At 39.7% G+C, this 18,562-nt stretch overlaps 1 protein-coding gene and 1 non-coding gene across 4 annotated transcripts in view; one reads left to right on the forward strand and one right to left on the reverse strand.

Moving 5' to 3' along the window:
* The window catches only part of RCAN3 (RCAN family member 3), a 31,395-nt gene that overhangs the window by 495 nt on the left and 12,338 nt on the right, over positions 1-18,562 (forward strand). The window contains exon 2 of one of the 3 annotated variants that reach the window (XM_036864866.1): positions 6,905-7,159. In XM_036864866.1, the coding sequence (XP_036720761.1) occupies positions 6,965-7,159 (195 nt within the window). In that variant the 5' untranslated portion in view covers positions 6,905-6,964. Of the gene's footprint in view, positions 1-6,904; positions 7,160-18,562 lie in introns of those variants that run through there. The other 2 variants (XM_036864874.1, XM_036864883.1) reach the window with 2 other exon arrangements.
* TRNAS-GCU lies at positions 15,981-16,053 on the reverse strand. The gene has a single exon. It is a non-coding gene; the product is annotated as a tRNA-Ser (tRNA).

Here is an 18,562-nt window from a genome sequence, read left to right on the forward strand (position 1 = left end):
AAGAAAAATGTTCTCTCTCCCAACAGCTGTTTGACTTTTTGAAAAGCTGACAGAGCCAACGTGCTCCTGAAGGCAGAAGGGTGCAGTCCAGGGGCGACCAGAAGTTGGAAGCCCCTCCTTTTTTCTTGCTCTCCTTCCTCCGTGATGCGCGGGGTAACCATCGCATTACCTATTCGATAACTTCTTGAAACTTGTCTGTCTGCTTCCATCTGCTGCCGGTACCAATAGAGCAGTAGTGGTCCGTTTTCAGGTTGCTTCGTCCCAGCTTCCGTGCAAAATCTGATCATCTCCTTCAGGGATTAGGAGTCTAGTGCAGGGAGCAGTTCAGATCCGTGTTGCAGATACAAACTAGGATTATTTAAAGTGATGTTTTAGTGCAGTGCTCAAAGCCAGAAGTATTTGCTCCTTCTTGTTGAAAGTTACCTAGCACACCACATTTATTCGAACTTTTAATAGAAGTCTCTGCATTTCATAGAAGTCTCAGATGTACAATTTCATAAGCGATTGACTTATTTGTAGCTGTGATTACAATAGGATTTAAAGTGATTAATTTTAAGACTGTTTCATTAGCTCTGATTCAAAATACTAAATTGTAAAAACACACAATACTGAGACTCAGATGTTTGTGTATCAACTAAGTTCGTGCTTTTTGGTGGGGATATTATATTGGTTTTCTAGAAATGGATTTTTGATGCAGGAAGACAGTGAAAGGCCTGAAAACTCAGAGCCCCTTCTTTAGCCACGCTGTCAGCTTTATGTTTTACCAGGTTGGCAAAACTTTTCTTTCTTAGCGTGGGAAGAGATTTCAGTGCTTTTCAGGAAAACAAGATTTGTCCCACTATTGAATTGTAACATCTGTAAAGCTTTTAAATGTGTTCATGTTAAGGATTACAAATGAGTACAAATTTTGTATGGTACTAGAGGATATGTTGGTTGAAAGACTTAGGCAAAACATCATGAAAAATAGTGTGATTTGGAAATCTATTAGGCTGAAGCCTGTGAAATAATGGGAGGTCTAAAGTTCAATACCATTTGTTATTTAGACCCAAAGAACTACAGAAGGTGGAGGTCAGACAGTGGATCTCCACTTTTCCCCTAGAATGTAGAGGTTATAGTGAGAGGAAATGAATTACATACAGCGAAACAAATAGCATCAGTCTTTATATCTCTACTTCAATTATTCTTTAAAACCTGTTATTTTCATTTGTTCTGACAAATGTGAAAAGAGGGCATAGGTCATTGAAACATATGAAATTCAAAAATCTAATTTTCATCTTTACTGTTGCACCATTTTTTTTTCTCACCACAGCTACTAAAAAGTAGTAAGATTCTATCTAAAAGTAGTGAGTGGGGAGGAAGTGGGAGATAGAGGCTTGTAGGATAGCTATTCAGAACCCCCGCATTGACAATGCAGAGGGTTTTTTTTAAAAAAGAAATTTAGTCTAAATTTATAATTTAGATGTTTTTAAAAGGTATTTAGTAGTTCAACATTATCTGTGAGTATTTTCCTCATTTTATATTGAGAGGACAAATGTAATACAAAAAGCCAAGTGACTGTTCCAAGGTTATTCAGCAGGGCACTTGTAGAGCTGGAAATGGGGTATTTGTTTGCTTCCAGTATTGGTCAGTAGCATTTTGAGCACATCAAAACATAATAAAGTGCATCTAGCTAAGGTATTTTAAATATGCACCAAGTTGAGAAGCATACTATTTTGAAAAATTATTATTTTTTTAATCCTGGAGGAGGAGGAGGAATTTACCTTTTCCTGATCAGAATTTAAAATGCAAAGTCAAATCCATGTGCTTGACATTTTCCCCTGATGGATTACTTCTGTCACAAGGCTTGTAGCAGAGCAGAGGGTCATGCTACTTGGAGTTTTCCACTCATTTGATATTTCCATGAAGAAACAATTTGCCAGAAGCCAGCCACAGCTACCGTTTTGCTGCAGATGATGCTAAACCCTGATTAGCACAGACCTTTGCTTACAAAAGCTGGTGGATATTGGTTCAGCCCTTTCCAATCAATATCTCCCTGAGTTAGTAAACTGAGGGACAGCTTAGTCTTGTAGGAGTTGCAGTGGGGCAGAGTTAGCGACAACTCCAGTAATATCAGCATAGAAGCTGTGTACTTCTGTAAATTTTTTTCTTTTCCTTAATAAAACCAAACAACTTTTTAAGTACCAGCTGAGTTACCTTATAAGATGATTTCTTTACAGATGTGCTAGGATTGTCTTTTCCAATGGTTGACTCTGATCATATCTCTCTGTTCAAATTTAGCTACATTTATGATGTCAGAAAATTGTGAAATGGTTGACGATGTTGACTTAAGCTTTATCCAAAAAAGTCTCATGGCAGGCCTTTAGCAAGAGAACCATCATATGAAAGACAACATCTCTAATACTGTGTGCACTGAATTACAACATAAAATTCTTTGAGGCCCTTAAAAAGTGCACCATGGCCTTTTTTCAGCTAGCTCTCTGTTTTTAAATCTTTAAATGGTTTCATACTGGAGCTATATTACAACTACCAGTGGTTGCTCTGGAGCTGATTTTATTGATAGATCTGCAACTGAACAGTTTTCTTGAAATGATACAAAGTGTTAGTTTTATTTTTTTAGTTTTATTTTTGTATCCTTTTTGTTGCTTGGAATTAGATCATTTGGGTGTGTATTTTTCTCATTTTGTTATTTTAATATCAGTTCCACCAAAGGTTCTGATATTATTGGGATCCTTTCGACCCAACAATACATTGACATAGATTGTGCCTATGTAAAAATAACTAGTTTTTGACCACCAACTATATGCAAAGCATTATTCTGAGCACCCAGCATGTATTCTCTCATTTAATACTTCTAACATCGTTTTTGGATAAGGATTATTATTATCATCCCCATTTTATAGTTGAGGAAACAGAAAGGGAGGCAAAGTAATTTACCTAACATAGAATACAGGGGACAGAGTTTAAATCAAGAGGAGTCTGATTATGGAGCCTGAATCTTTCTGAGATATATTTAAATATTGTTCAAACTTGTTTGCAATTACTATGGTATTTCATTAATCCATCCTTTTAAGCTGTATCAAATATACACTACTGTATAAGTGAAGAAAATATAGCAATACTGTAAAGATTATTGAAATATCTTGGGACAAAATGCAAATCATTTAACAATAATGTAAAAAAATTGAGGGGAAAATACCTATAAAGATATTATAGGCAATAACTGACAAAATTTGAAAATCGACTCTGATTTAGATAAAAGTATTATATCAGTGTTAAAGTACTTGGTTTTGATAATTGAACTGTAGGTTGTATAAGAAAATGATCTTGTTCTTATACACTGAAGTATTTGAGAGTAAAGGGGGCATACCCTATCTTAGTCTCAATGGTTTGGGGAAAAATATATATGTATAAAAATGAGAGAATGATTTTTAAAATAGGCAAAAATGTAAGTAATTGTATACAGGAAAAGGGTACGCAGGAATTCCTTGTACTATTCTTGCAACTTTTCTGTTTGAAATTATATCAAAAGAAAAAGTTACCCCAAAATGAAGGTAGAAAACAGGAAATGAAGGTGTAACATTCTAAGAATTTTTTTTTTAAGTCAGGTGAAGGATTGTTTCTTGTGCTCTGATTTTTTTTTTTTAGAGGTTGGAGGAAGGAACTTGAGACAAACAGAAAATCTTATCAAAAATAGCTTGACTTTCTCAAATTTCAAAATCTAGCCATTCAGAGCTCCCTAACTCTCCAGCCAGGCCAGGTGTTTTCCTCACCTCTTTTTAATGGGGAGGGGGAGGATAAAGACGTTAGTGTCTCAGAGATAAGAGGTAAAGACAGCCCACTTTTAGTGATACTGAAAGTTAAATTAGGTTGGTTATATCATTTCCCTGCCTAAAACCTTCAGTGCCATGCTAATATTGACTAATTTTTATGTCAGAACTCTGTAACCCTACTTTCCAGGCAGCCTGGCCCAAACCTACCTTTCTCGCTTTGTTTCGTGCCATCCCCACCAAACCTGGTCCACTCTGGCCGCACCAGATCTCATGATCCTGTGCCTGCTCCTCGTTGTGTCTTCCTGCCTTTGTCCATGAACTGTTGGCTTCGCCGGGAATGCACCCCATTCTTTTCCTGCTGAAATTCTGTTCATCCTTTAAGTCTAACCATAACCTCCTTTGGGGAAGCTGTCTCTAATCTCATGCAGGATTAAATTTTCCTTTGTCTGTGCTGCCGTATCAGAGGGGTAAACACAATACTACCTGCTTTCGGTTCAGTAATCCTTATTAAGCATATACTCTGAGCTAGAAACTGTGCCAGGGACTGGGGATTCAAAGGTACTCAAGCTCTGGTAGCTTAGGAGTGATTTGTAAACAAATAATCAAGTACATAACAGAAATGAACAAAGCTACGGACTCTAGCTGACAACTTAGTCTTAAAGAAAAGATTACAGGGCTTCCCTGGTGGCACAGTGGTTGACGGTCTGCCTGCCAGTGCAGGGGACACGGGTTCGAGCCCTGGTCTGGGGGGATCTCACATGCCGCGGAGCAGCTGCGCCCGTGTGCCACAGCTACTGAGCCTGCGCGTCTGGAGCCTGTGCTCCGCAGCAGGAGAGGCCACGATAGTGGGAGGCCCGCGCACCGCGATGAGGAGTGGCCCCCGCTCGCCGCAACTGGAGAAGGCCCTCGTACAGAAACGAAGACCCAACACAGCCATAAAAATAAAAAAATTTTTTTTAAAAAATTTAAAAAAAAGAAAAGATTACAATGGAAGTCACAGTGAGATACCATTTTCCCCCCAGCACGCCCCTGTCCAGATCGGAGATTTCCAGCACAATCATCTACTTAAAGGAATAAGTTTTAAACAGTTGTAGCACCAGATAGGTATATTCAAAGGAAAGCTAAAAATACAAGTCTAGAACTCAGGAGAGAGAGGTGGAGTTCAGTGTGCACAGGCAGGAAAGACCTGGGGGCAGATGAGAATCTTTCGGGATCCTGTCGTTTTTCAATGCACCATCCCCTCCGATGCCCAAGATTCTGCTCTTGCTTCCCCCTCAATTTCGGTGACATCTTTCCCGGCTTAAGAATTATTGAAGCGAGAGACTGTATTGATATACATGTGTTGTGTGTGTGAACCCCGGGGAAGCAGGAAACAAAGTTGAGAAACACTGGTGGTGGAGTAGTTAAAATGCTTGGGCCTGGATAAAACCACCCAGGAAGAGTAAGATGAAGAAGAGGATGGGGTTGAAACCTCGAAGAGACGTTGTAAAGGGTGAGTAGGGAAAGAGGAGCCAGTGACAAGGGCAGCTGGCAAGGAAGGAGAGCCGGGAAAGATGGAGCCCGGGAAGGGCAGGGGCACAGAGACATCCCAGAAGGAATGGGTAGGCGGTGGGTCCCAAGCTGCAGAGACAGGCAGAGGCCTGGGGTTAGGACACCACGAAGAGGCTGTTGCTGTCCAGTGGGGGCAGTTTTAGCTGGAGGTGGGGGGGCAGGAGTCCAGCTGCCCTGAATTCAGGGGTGACTGGAGTTCAGGAGACTCCTCTTCCCAGGAAGCTGGTAGGAAAGGGGAAGCAGAGACAGAGGGAGGTAGATCGAGGCGCAGGCAGACTCCAAATGGAAGGTTTTCTTTTTTCAAGATTGGGCCGGGGTGGGGTGGGGAACCTTGAAGAGGTATGTTTGCTGAAGAAGAGGAATGAATGGGTGGAGACGGAGAAATTAAAAGTATAGGAGCCAGTTAATGGAACAAGGTCCCTTTGGGGTATTATTGAAGGGAAGAAATTCTTGCTTTGGTGGGATCTCCTTGAGGATAAGAACCATGTTTTATTCATCTCATAGCTCTGTGTACCTGGCATGCAGTAGACACTCGGAAAATGTTTCTGAAAACAAGTAAAGATTTTACTTTTTAGAATTATTCTTTCCTGATTGATATAGTGGAATAACGGGGAAAAAAAATCACTATTTTTTCCCATAATTAACATTCTGTACTGTTTTCTATATAAGCAATATATTTGCAACTTCGTGTTCTTTGAAATAAAAGAGAAAATCACAAAGGTAATATTGAGGTAGTAATAATCATGCTCACTTAATTTTTCTGTGCCTGATAAGTATTACTTAAATTCCAGGATCTTGAAATGTGTTATGTTCAAGGCACTCTGCTTGGTGGGTGTGGAGTGCAGTTCATCAGAAGAGAAAAAAATGCACATAAACAGTCCTATAAGACAGACTCTGTTCATTATTTAACAGTGGGACACTATCAGCTCCATGCTTTGGGGTTAAAATTATTGATTTTTAAGCATTCAGAGAAAGGACATTTTAAAAATTGTCTTCTATGTCAGATTTTGCCTGTTGTAAATATTTCTGATATTAACAAAGACCAACTTTGTATAGAACTTTTGGTTCTGTGTAACTTAGTTCTTCGAGAGTGTATTCAAAAAGAACAAATTGGTTAAAAAAGGTAAAGTCAGCTTATTGCAGACCATATTTTAGGGTGCAGATGGTGAGTGAATCAGTGTGGGTTTTATTCTGCTCTGCCAATTTCAGTGTTGCAGACCTAAATCCCAAACAAATATGCAAAGGCAGTTCTGGTTCACATTTTCCTTCCTACTGCTTGTAAACTGGTGTACATGTTGATAATATTTCATTTCGTATTATTCCCCCAGCTCCATTTCACTAGAAAACTTGCAGCCTTTTTTTCGGAATATGTCGCTGCCAGTGAAATATATTACATAAAGTATGCTAAGCAAAGCAAATTAGTAGGTATAGAATTCATTTATGAGGACTGTAATGAGGTTTAAACTTTGATTGATCTTTCCTGAATAAAATTGCTTCATTTGATGAGTCGCTGTCTTGAGAATTAATTGGAGCATTATTGGGCCTTCAAAGTCTTACCTCTGTTGTTTTCTTTTTTTTAACAGTAGATGCCTGGTAGACATCTTAGAACTTTAAGAACGGAAAAGACCTGCTTTTAGGGGATAATGCTGAGGGACACTATGAAATCTTGGAATGATAGCCAGTCAGATCTCTGTAGCAGTGACCAAGAAGAAGAAGAAGAGATGATTTTTGGTGAAAATGAAGATGATTTGGAAGAAATGATGGATTTAAGTGATCTGCCTACCTCACTTTTTGCTTGCAGTGTCCATGAAGCTGTGTTTGAGGTGCCAGAGCAGAAGGTAAGCATGTACCCTACCTTTCCCTGCCTTTGGTAGTGTGTTAAATGTGTGCGGGTTTGGGGAAACAGCACGTGGCTGCCTGTTTGCAAAGTTTATTACTGGTCCGTGACAGGTAGAGAAGTGTGCACCAAACTTTAGACATTACTGGGGCATTTTTATTATGCTTTATGAGACTATCAGTCTGCAACAGATAGGAAATATTTAAAATCCAGTCCTTCCCCACAGGCATTTTGAGAAGTACTGGGTTCTAGCGAACTCTGAATCAAGTCCTGTTAAGTTCATCCATTTATTCATGCAGTCATTCATTTTTGGAGCCTGTGGTTAAAGAGAAGCTAAGTGATTTTTAGCCTGGCTTCCTATTACTTGGGAGTAAATTCACAAAAGAAGGAATTATTTTAAGCCTTTTTCTAGGGCTAATTACATAATTAGGACTATTTATGATTTCATTTTAACAGAGTTGTTAGTATTTCTTCTTTTACTTTCTACAACCTGGCCAGGGCAAAATGATTGAGTTTATTTTTTTAAAAGGTTACTCTTCTTTAGTTCATTCATTATTTAACTGGAAAAAGAGATTGTGTGTGCGCTTTTGGTTCCGTCGTGACCTCACAAAAGCTTGTGGGTCTTAGTCCTACAAAAGTAAAATATTTCTGCCACTGGTATGAATTTTGCATGTTCTAAGACTTCGTTTAAAAATCCTATCATGATCCTTTTAATTTGCTATCTATGCCCTCAAAGTATTTTCCTTCCAGTGACTCTCATGGAGCAGAACTTGATATAGTTTGACTCAGTACGTACTTGAGTGCTCCGGTGTGCAAGGCACTGTACCAGTTGCTTCAGGGAATTTAAACAGCTTCTGCCACAGAGAGTTTACAGTCCTGCAGTGGAGATGATCAGTAATTTGATGTAAGATAGAATACTCGTGCCTTTAGAGACACTTGAAAGTACTGAGGTAACAGAGGAGTAGGATCACAGCCAGCTGGAATGAAAGATCTTACAGGGAGACGGCATTGCAGAGGAGCTGTGTGAGTTGGGTAGGAGTTTAGCAGGGAAGGGAAAGGCAATTCCAGCCAGAGGGAACAGAATGAGCGAAAGAGCTGAATCAGGAGAGCATGGACCGCTTCCTGCAGGGAGTAGCGAGCAGTTCTGTGTGGCTGGCACTGAGGTGAGATGTAGCCAAAGTCAAGAGCAATCGGGCTGGAAAGGTGAGTGTGGGGCACCCTGCAGACTCAAGGAGCTTGCCCTTCTGTGGTCAGTAGCCTCTGAGCAAAGGAGTGGCAGTCAGAATTACACATTGGGAAGGTCAGCCACAACCTGTGAAGGGCAGAGTGGTGGCAGGAGAGCCAAAAGCAGGGCCCGTTGGGGTGCGCTTGTGGAAACCAGCCTAGAGGTGCAGGAGACCTGGAAGGGGAGCGGGAGAGGGTGGCAGCCGCCAGGTTTTTACCGTTTGGGTTTGTTTTCATTTACAAATGCTATTTTCTTTCCCAAGTTCAGTCACAGTGTAGACATTGTGAAATCATTCTTCCTAGTTTTCTCATACGTTTTAAGAGCTCTAAATTTTCATGTAATAAATAATTACATTGACTTTGTTGTTTGTTGTTGTGAGAAACCACATGTATTGCTAGTTTATCTTAAAATTCGTAAGAATTTTTCAAGAAACCTCACAATCTTATCTGTCCCAGGTTTTTCTTTTTATACTGTAGCCTAGGGATTTGTTTAACTGGCCGAAGTGATGAATTCTGGTTGGTTTTCAATTTTTCAACCACTTGAGGTTGTATCTAACCTAAATTTATATTGGAAGTCATATCACCAGAAATTCTAGCAGCAGTTCAGTGGACTTCACATTACATACAGTTCTTAACTCATAGTAAATTTTATATAAAAACCTTCATGATAATATCTGAAGCTGCAGAATATAAAATGTTTATATAATAAAATTATATATGGATCATTAATTGGATATAAAGTGTAGGGAGAATCAAATGTTTTCTTTATAGTTTGCTTCTCACTATCAGTGTCTTATTTTGCTTTCGTTTCTTCTGGAATAACCTGTTTGTGCAGGTCATCCACATACGTGCAAAAAACAAAGCAAAACAAAAACCACGTCTGACGGATTATGGGCAGAATAATTCTGATTGCAGTTAAATGCTTTATTTTCGAAAGAAATTTAGTTTTTTCTCCTGGTTTGAAAAGGTTTTTGTCTTGATAATTTTATAATTGTTGGAATGAGCTTTTACCCTCTTTTGAACGGTAGACTGAGTAACACAGGTGCCATTGTCATGTGAAGGTGAATCTTCATTTTAGATCGCTGGATTTGGGCTCTACATTTTCATCAGTTTTTCTTGAAAATTGCGTGAGGTGGGGGAGGAAGAGTAAAGAATATAGTAAACTGTAAGAAGAATAAACCGAGGAAAAGGCTTATCTCGTGATTTCTGTTTCTGCTGCAGCACGGTTGCTAGTTTTTATACATGTGCTCAGCTAATCAGTGGCTCCATCTGGAGCACTGCAGGCTTAGTACCTAATTTTTCTGTAACAGATTGGAATTTGTTCCAGTGTGATTTTATTAACTTGACATTTTTAACCCCAGTTTTCCCTTTCTTAAAATAAGGAAAAATTGAGCAGCCTTCTGGTTTGAACATGAGAGGTCTTCAAAATGCAATTTAGGTTTTTATGATGGGAGAAACTGGAGTGATTCTCCTTTCTGATTTAGGTCTGTGTGTCTGAGGGGACTCAGTAAATGTTGATGCAAAGCAGCATTCCAGATAGGACTGACTTTATAAAGAAACGCATGTGGCTTTTGGATTAGTCTCTTCGCAAAGCACTACCCTTCGCACATGAAACTGTTTCCACTGACCTACTCACCATACGACATTTGATTTATTTTTCTAATGATGATGGTTGGGGTATATTAAGACATCTCTACTTGCTCTCCTGGTCCTGCTTTTTGATCAGTGACACATAGCATCTAATACAGTTCCCAGTACGGGGCAACACCTGTTAAATGTTTGTTGAATGAATGGATTATGTAAGATGTTTGTGGAGGATTAGTGATACAGAGCTGTGGTAGAGAAACAGACTTATAAGCTGAGTGAGGTTAAGTAGTATGTAGGAGATTTAATCTGAAATTGTGATTTCAGATACACTGGCGCAAATTCTTCTGTGGTCTGTATAATCATATGCATAATATAATCTTTCTGTCGAGCATTTGGTTTCTATACCCTCCATTTAAAGAAGAACAGAAAATATTACTTAAGAAAAATAAATGATATCTGGAAGTTAACTGAAATACCCTGAGTCTCTGGTTTTTAGACCTAATCAGTTGTTGAGTGTTTCTAATACAACCTTCCATCCAGGAGAAATAACGCTTTTGAGGAAAGTGATTTGTTTTAAATTTGAGAATTGCAAAAGGGGATTCAAAGGAAGAATGTTAAAGTGAACTGTATTTTTAACAGTGCCTGGAACATAATATGGTTTCAGTAAATATTTGTTTAATTGAATCTGTAGTGCCATTCTGGCCAAGAATTAGTAAAAATTTAGTTAACTTCAAGGCTAGATTAAACACTAGAGAATCATAGAAGTTTAGAGCTGGAAGAAATCCTAGCCAAGTCTCATACAGTAGTTTCAGAGTAACAGAGTATTGAGCTTGCTTTAGAACCCATTTTTCAGTTGTACACTGAAAACTACAAAACATTGCTGAAAGAAATTAAAGACAACACAAATAAATGGAAAGATATTCATATCCATGGACTGGAATACTTAATATTGTTAAGATGTCAGTACTGCCTAAAACAGTCTATGGATTTGGTGCAATCCCTATCAAAATCCCAAAGATGTTTCCTGCAGAAATAGAAAAACTCATCCTAAAATTCATAGACTCTCAAGAGACCCCCAAATAACCAAAACAGTTTTGAAAAAGAACAAAGTTGGAGGACTCACACTTGTTGATTTTAAAACTTAATACAAAGCTGTAGTAATCAAAGCAGTGTGGTACTTACTGTCAATTATATCTCAATTAAAAAAAAACAACAGTATGGTACTGGTTTAAAGATAGACATATTAACCAATTGAATAGAACAGAGAGTCCAGAAATGAATCCTTGCATATATGGTCAAATGATTTTCAGCAAGGATACCAAGACCATTCAACGGGGAAAGGACAGTCTTTTTAACAAATAATGCTGGGAAAACTGGATATCCACATGCAAAAGAATGAAGTTGGACCCTTACCTTACACCATATACAAAAATTAATTCCAAATAGATCAAAGACCTAAATGTAAGAGCTAAAACTATAAACTCTTAGAAGGAAACATAGAGGGAAAGCTTCTTGACATTGGATTTGGCATTAATTTCTCAGATATGACACCAAAAGCACAGACAACAATAGAAAAAATAGATAAATCGGACTTCATCAGAATTTAAAACGTGTGCAGAGAATATTTTCAAATCGTATATCTGATAAGGGATTAATACCCAGAATATATAAAGAACTCCTAAAGTTCAACAACAAAAACCAAATGGGGTATATACAACTAATTGAAAACTGGGCAAAAGATTTGAATAGACATTTCTCCAAAGATGTATAAATGGCCAATAAGCACATGAAAAGATGTTCAACATCATGAATAATTAGGGAAGTACAAATCAAGTTCACAATGAGATACTTCACACCCATTATTGACAAGGATATGGAGAAATTGGAACCTTTTGTGCATTGCTGGCGGGAACATAAAATGGTATGACTGCTGTGGAAAATGGTATGGCAGTTCTTCAAAGAATTAAGCATAGAATTACCATATGATCCAATGATTTTGCTTCTGGGTATATACACAAAAGAAAGCAGGGACTCCAACAGATATTTGTACACCAATGTTCACAGTAGCATTATTCACAATAGGCAAAAAGTGGAAACAACTCAAACGTCTATCAACGGATAAGTTAATAAACAAAATGCAGTGTATACATACAATGGACTATTATCCAGACTTAAAAACGAATGAAATTCTGATACTGTGGATGAACCTTGAAAGACATTATGCTAAGTGAAATAAGCCAGACACGAGAGGATAAATATTGTATGATTCTACTTACATGAGACAGAAAGTAGAATGGTGGTTGCCATGGGCGCTGAGAAGTGGGGAATTGGGAGTTACAGCTTAATGGGTACAGAGTTTCAATTTGGGATGATGAAAAGTTCTGGAGGTGGATAGTGGTTATGTACAGCAGTGTGAATATACTTAATGCCACTGAATTGTACACTTAAAAATGGTTAAAATGGTAAATTTTGTGTTTTGTATATTTTACCACAAAAAAAAAGCAACCCCCCCTTTTTCTTGACTTTATCATTCTTTGTAATATGCTTTTATACATATATAATATATATAAATATGTACATATGTGTGTGTACTATGTTTGTGTATATGTATGGGCACCTCTTTTGCCCCACTTTGTATGCTTTTGGCCCACGTTTTCACTCCACCTGTTGTGAGAGTACTCACCTGTGTGCAGGTGTAACCTCACAGCAGCTGGCCTCCGTGGCACTGTGGATATCGTGCTCTTTGTCCCAGTGTTTCTCTGCTGACTGTGCAAAGATGCTCGTCCGTATCGATGCAGGTGCAGACGTAGCAGTGTGAGGGAGTTAATTAACATCTCACAGGGCAAGCCTTGACCAGTGGGGGGCTGAAGCCAGTGAGTAAGTCCCTTCTCCTCTACTCTCCAGCCACCAATTCCTTGCCTTCTGGCTCCTCAAGAGTGCTCCTAGCAGGATCAAGCCCCAGTTGCTCACAGAGGTGACCAGCTTGGTAACACAACCTGGACAGAAGGAGGACGGGCTTTCCCTTCTTCCCTGTTCCCACCTTGTCACATGAGGTCACTTCCCAAAACAAGCTCCCTGTGTGTGCCCTTGCCTTGGCCTCTGCTTTCACAAGGAGCCCAGGGAAGACACAGGTGAATAACTTCCAAGTTTGGTTATTCCTCCTGTGTAAAGGCACTGTCTCAGGCTCTCAAAAAAGGGGCAATTTTTAGCTTGTGCAAAAAGGATAAAGATCAATATAAAGAAAAACCACATGCCCACCCAATTTAGCAAATAAAATTTGACTAATAAATTGAACTCCTTTTGTCTTCTCCCAGAGGTAAGCGTTATCCTGAACTCCGTGTTTATCATTTCCCATGCAATTTTAACTTTTTATTAAGTTTAACCATATGAAATTGGTGTATCTATAGGCCAAAATGGTCAAATACAGGTTTCCCCCTTTCTGCAAAAGTAGAGTGTTTCTACAAAACCTTTTGTAAGCTGAAATGGTATAAAATGAAGCAATTCCTTAGGACACATCTTACCAAAGGATGCACAGAATAAATCGAGGTAAAGCACAGATGCTCACAGACACAGTTCAAAGCTAGGGTGGCTTGAGATGCTGAGATGCTAAGGATAGTTCCCCGGGAAGGAGCTTGGTGGTGCCACTCTCACCGCTTGCGGTGTGCACTGCCTCTGTAACAGCTGCTGCAAAACAGATGCTGAATGCGATTTTCGCCTTTGTTTTGTAAAAGGGAAACATCCTCTTTGGATTTCTTTCAGTTAGCGAAAACAGGTACTAATATAGGTCTTTTGTAAAAGCAAAGCAGCATAAAGCAAACTTTCAAAAAGTGGTGGATACCTGTATTGGCATTTCTTCTGGTTCAACCCAATACTGTGTGTATGTATGTATACTATTTTTAAATTTTGCTCTGTTTGCAGTTGACATGATTGTCTATTTAGAAAGGAATCTACACAAAAACTCTTAGAACTAAAAAGTGAGTTTAAGAAGGTTGTAGGATACAGGGTCAATATACAAAATCAACTATATGTCTCTATACTAGCAGTAAACATTTGGAAATTGAAACTTAAAAAACATTACAGTAGCACCATGAAACATGTAAAGATAAATCCAACAAAATATGTGCAGGATCTGTATGCTGAAAACTATAACACTAATGGAATACATAGAATTTTACATTATTTAAAATTTTCTATAAATGGCATAATTATATGTTTTTTTCTCCATGTTATATTTGTAAGATTTTTGTTTTTTAAATACCATGACTCTCCCTTTTGGCCTGCAAAGTTTTGTGTTTTTTTAAATTAATTAATTAATTAATTAATTTTTGGCTGCATTGGGTCTTCGTTGCTGCGCGGGCTTTCTCTAGCTGTGGTGAGCAGGGGCTACTCTTCGTTGTGGTACGCGGGCTTCTCATCGTGGTGGCTTCTCTTGTTGCGGAGCACGGGCTCTAGGCGCGCGGGCTTCAGTAGTTGTGGCTCGTGGGCTCCACAGCGCAGGCTCAGTAGTTGTGGTGCAGCTAAGCGCGGGCTTAGTTGCTCCACGGCATGCGAGATCTTCCCGGACCAGGGATCAAACCCATGTCCCCTGCATTGGCAGGCGGATTCTTAACCACTGTGCCACCAGGGAAGTCCCCTATATTTGTAAGATTAATCCATGTTGAGATATGTGTTCAGTGTCCCTTGCTGTATACTGTCCTGTTTTACAAATATACCATTCTTTATTTACCCATTCTAATGTTGGACATTTAGGTTATTTTTGAGATGTTGTTATTGCAACAGTGATGTTGTAAATGTTCTGTATGTGTCCTGTATATGTGAGGGTGAGAGTGGGGGGTCTCCTTGGGGTATGTAAACAGGAATGATGTTGCTGGCTTGTCAGTTTGCACATTTTCACCGTCTTAGTGGAGACTGTCAGATAGTCTCTAAAGTTGTACCTGTTTGCATGCCTACCGGCCATGCAGAAGAGTTCCCATTGTTCCATAGCATCACCAGTACTTTATATTTTCAGAATTGAAAATTCTTGCCAGTCTGGTAGTTAACATTTTTATTCCTTTTTAACACACTTTTGCATAAACTGTAGATGAATGCTTCTCAAATTTATCGCTTAGTGAAGGACCAGGTTTTTCCTCCAAACTGTCACAGATTTGTAAAATGCAATAAGAATGTCACATCAGTGTAAACTTGCTAAAACGTTCCTAGACCCTTTCTCTCAATTTCTATACCAAACCTTGTTGTGGACCAGTAGCAAAGTTCATGGACTAGCGCTGGGTCCTCAGACCATCGCATCGGATGTATAACGTTCAGGAAATCACAAATATAAGATTTTGAAATGGAGAAGCTATCTTCAGTTATCTTCAAGTATATTTGTAGCTTCCATTGTAAATACTTTGTCTCAAAAACAAGAGTTAAAAAGGGTCTTAGGTCATTTAGTTAGGTATCCTAATTATCGGCCATATTGAGAGATCACTGAAGAGTCAGGTTAGCTGTCATGTTCTTAGAGACAATTGGTTTACAGATTCCACGTTCGATCTTGATTTGTGTATTCAGTAAGTGTTCACTGAGCATTGTGCCAGCCACAGTTAAAGTTCTGGGGAGACAGTGGTGAACACAATGACTCTCCAGCCCTGATGGAACATTAAGGAGATAAAGATATTTAACATGCAAACAAGTGAATCAGAAGTTCAGATAATAACAAGTATTGCTGTGAAGAAAATAAAATAGTGGAGGGGTAGAGAGTGACTTGATGGGTGACAGTTTTTAACTAGAGTGGTTGGGGAACGCCTGTCTGAAGAAGTGACGTTTAAAGTCACTGAATAATGAGAAAGAACCAGTATAATATTTAATACTTCCTATAATTTAATTGAGATTTATCCTAACGTAATTTTTTAAATATTTATTTATTTATTTAGGCTGCTCTGGGTCTTAGTTGCGGCACGCGGGATCTTTGTTGCGGCATGTGGGCTTCTTAGTTGCGGCATGTGGACTTCTTAGTTGTGGCATGGGGGATCTAGTTCCCCGACCAGGGATCAAACCCGGGACCCCTGCATTAGCAGTACAGAGTCTTACCCACTGGACCACCAGGGAAGTCCCCTAACATAATTTAAATAACTTTTCTCTAATGTGTCTATATAGTTGAAATGCCTTATAATTTTCTTTTTTATCTTTCTCAAAACAAATAATGCATTGAAGCTTTTTTTTCCCACTAATCTCAATTTCAGTTGGAAAAGATCTGCCAGTCCCCAAATCAAGGTAGGATTTAAGGTCCTTGGGTTCTAAGAAACATCTAGATTACCCATGTGTATGTGTTTCTAATCTCTCCGAAGCAGGGTGCTCCCATGGGGGAGGGCGGGATAATTCAGGAGTGAGCGAGCTCCGATAGGCATGTGTGTCGCCTCTATACTGCCTGGCACAGAGCCCAGCTTTTGAGCCTTGCTGTGCATTAAATATGTGATGAATAAAAAACTGGGAAGATTATCTACAGGGTCAGGGTACCAACACTCGCCAGCGTTTATGTTGAGCCCTCCTAAATTAACTTCAGTAACCATGTCTTTTCTGTTTGTTTTATTTTCTTATCTGATTTACATTTCTATTTTTATAAGTTTTATAGGGCATATTATATTGGGATAGCACAACATATCCATAATATGTGTGTGTATGGGTATGTGTGTATGTATATAAATTTAAAAGTAGATAAATAAATAAAGTATATTGGCAGTGCATATTGAAATACTTTTACTGGTTTGGGTGTACAAACGACTTTTTTCCCAAAACCATTTTAAGAGTAAGTTGCCAGCAATTGTAGCCATCACCCACAATGTTTTAATTTGTATTTGCTACAAACAAGGGCATTCTAAGAGAAGAAACAAAATTCAGGAAATTAACATTGATACATTGTTCTAATTCTCTGACTACATTGATACATTGTTCTAATTCTCTGACCCCACTCAAATTTGCCGGTGGTTCCAGCAATGTCCTTTATAACAACAACAAAAATCCAGTCCCTTATCAAGCAGTGCATTCAGTTGTCAGGTCTCTTTCAGTCTGAAACAATTCCTAGTCCTCCCTGCCTTTCAGGATGCTCACACTTTAGGAGACTGCAGGCTGATCGTTTTGTAGCCCGTCTCTCAGTTTGGGTTTGGCTGATGTTTCTTCAGGGTCAGAGTCAGGTTGTGCACCTTCGGCAGGAACATCATAGAAGTGATGCTGTCCTCTTCTCACATCCATCTTTAACTTGTCCTATTACTGATGAAATTCACTTTGAGCCCTTGATTAAGACAGTGTCTTCCAGGTTTCTGCACTGTTGAGTTATTCTTTTTTTCCTTGTAATTAATAAGTACTTTGTGGGAGTTACTATGAAAGTAAATATCCTGTATCCCCGTCAAGTTTTAAACATATTTACTCATATCAGCAAGATTCGTGGTTTCCTATTTCATTCATTGGTTATAATCTGTTACTGTCATGATTTTATGCTCACTTTCGTCCCAGGTTTGGCCAGCGCTTGCCCCTTCCAGGTGGTCTCTGTGTCTTTTTGACATGTGCCCATCACTCTTTGGGTACCTCTTTAAACTTTCTAGCATAACAAACTATTCCAGAATTATCTTGTACTCTCCCTGCCCCAGCGCTGGAATCAGCCATTCCTCTGAGGAGCCCTGATTCCTTTCAATGGAGAACAGTCATCTTTGGGAACTGAGATAGGAGTTAGCTGTGTGTGCCAGGTGCTCTCGGAGTCTCACTGTTCTTAAGCCTCTGGCACAGAGGTGGGAACTATGTGCATATGAACATATTTGCATACATACCTGTGTTCACACGTATACTTCCAACTCCAGTCCAACACTAAAGAATTGTTTCTAGTTTTCTTCCTTTTCAAATCTGTAACTCCTTTCTCTGACAGAGAGAAAACTAGTTTCCATTATCTTATTATAGTTACTTATTCAATCACTTCTTCTGTATCACCTTAAATTAAATCACCACCCACCCCGTTCCCATGAGGATACCCACCTGTGTTCCAACACCCCATGCCAGGTCCCACCCTGCACCCAGACCCACCACAGGAAAGTCCCCTTCACCCCACCTGTGTTCTGATACTCCTGCGGGTGCCCTCCTTACCCTGCTTGGGATCCAGTGTCCTGTGCTGCCCTCCTGCAGACACATCCCTACCCACTTGGGCTCCGAGCTCCAGGCTGGATTGCCTTCCTGAGCAGGTCCCCTCCTCAGCCTTCTCACGCCATCAGCCGCCCCTTTGCTGGATACCCTCCCTCTTGCCCTGCTCTGGGCAGTCTTCCCGCACGGACACCTTCCTCACCCCGCTGAGTTTCAGCGCCCTGTGTTGGGCTCCCCCTGTGTGGGCACACTGTCCTCATCCTTGTTGGGCTCCCGCACCCCATGCTGGGCCTGCCTCCCTCCCCGGTGTCTGCCCCCCCTAACCCACCTGTATCTGACACCCTGCTCCAGGCCGCTGAGGCTCCCTGCTCCCCATCAGCGTGGACACACCAACCTTACTTGGCTACACCTGAAGGCTTCTGAACCGAATGTTCAGGAAGAGGAAGGATGCCGTATTCTTTTTAAAGGAACAAATAATATACTTCCTTCTCAG

The sequence above is a fragment of the Balaenoptera musculus genome, chromosome 1 (genome assembly GCF_009873245.2).
Source record: "Balaenoptera musculus isolate JJ_BM4_2016_0621 chromosome 1, mBalMus1.pri.v3, whole genome shotgun sequence".
In the NCBI taxonomy this organism is placed as follows: Eukaryota; Metazoa; Chordata; class Mammalia; order Artiodactyla; family Balaenopteridae; genus Balaenoptera; species Balaenoptera musculus.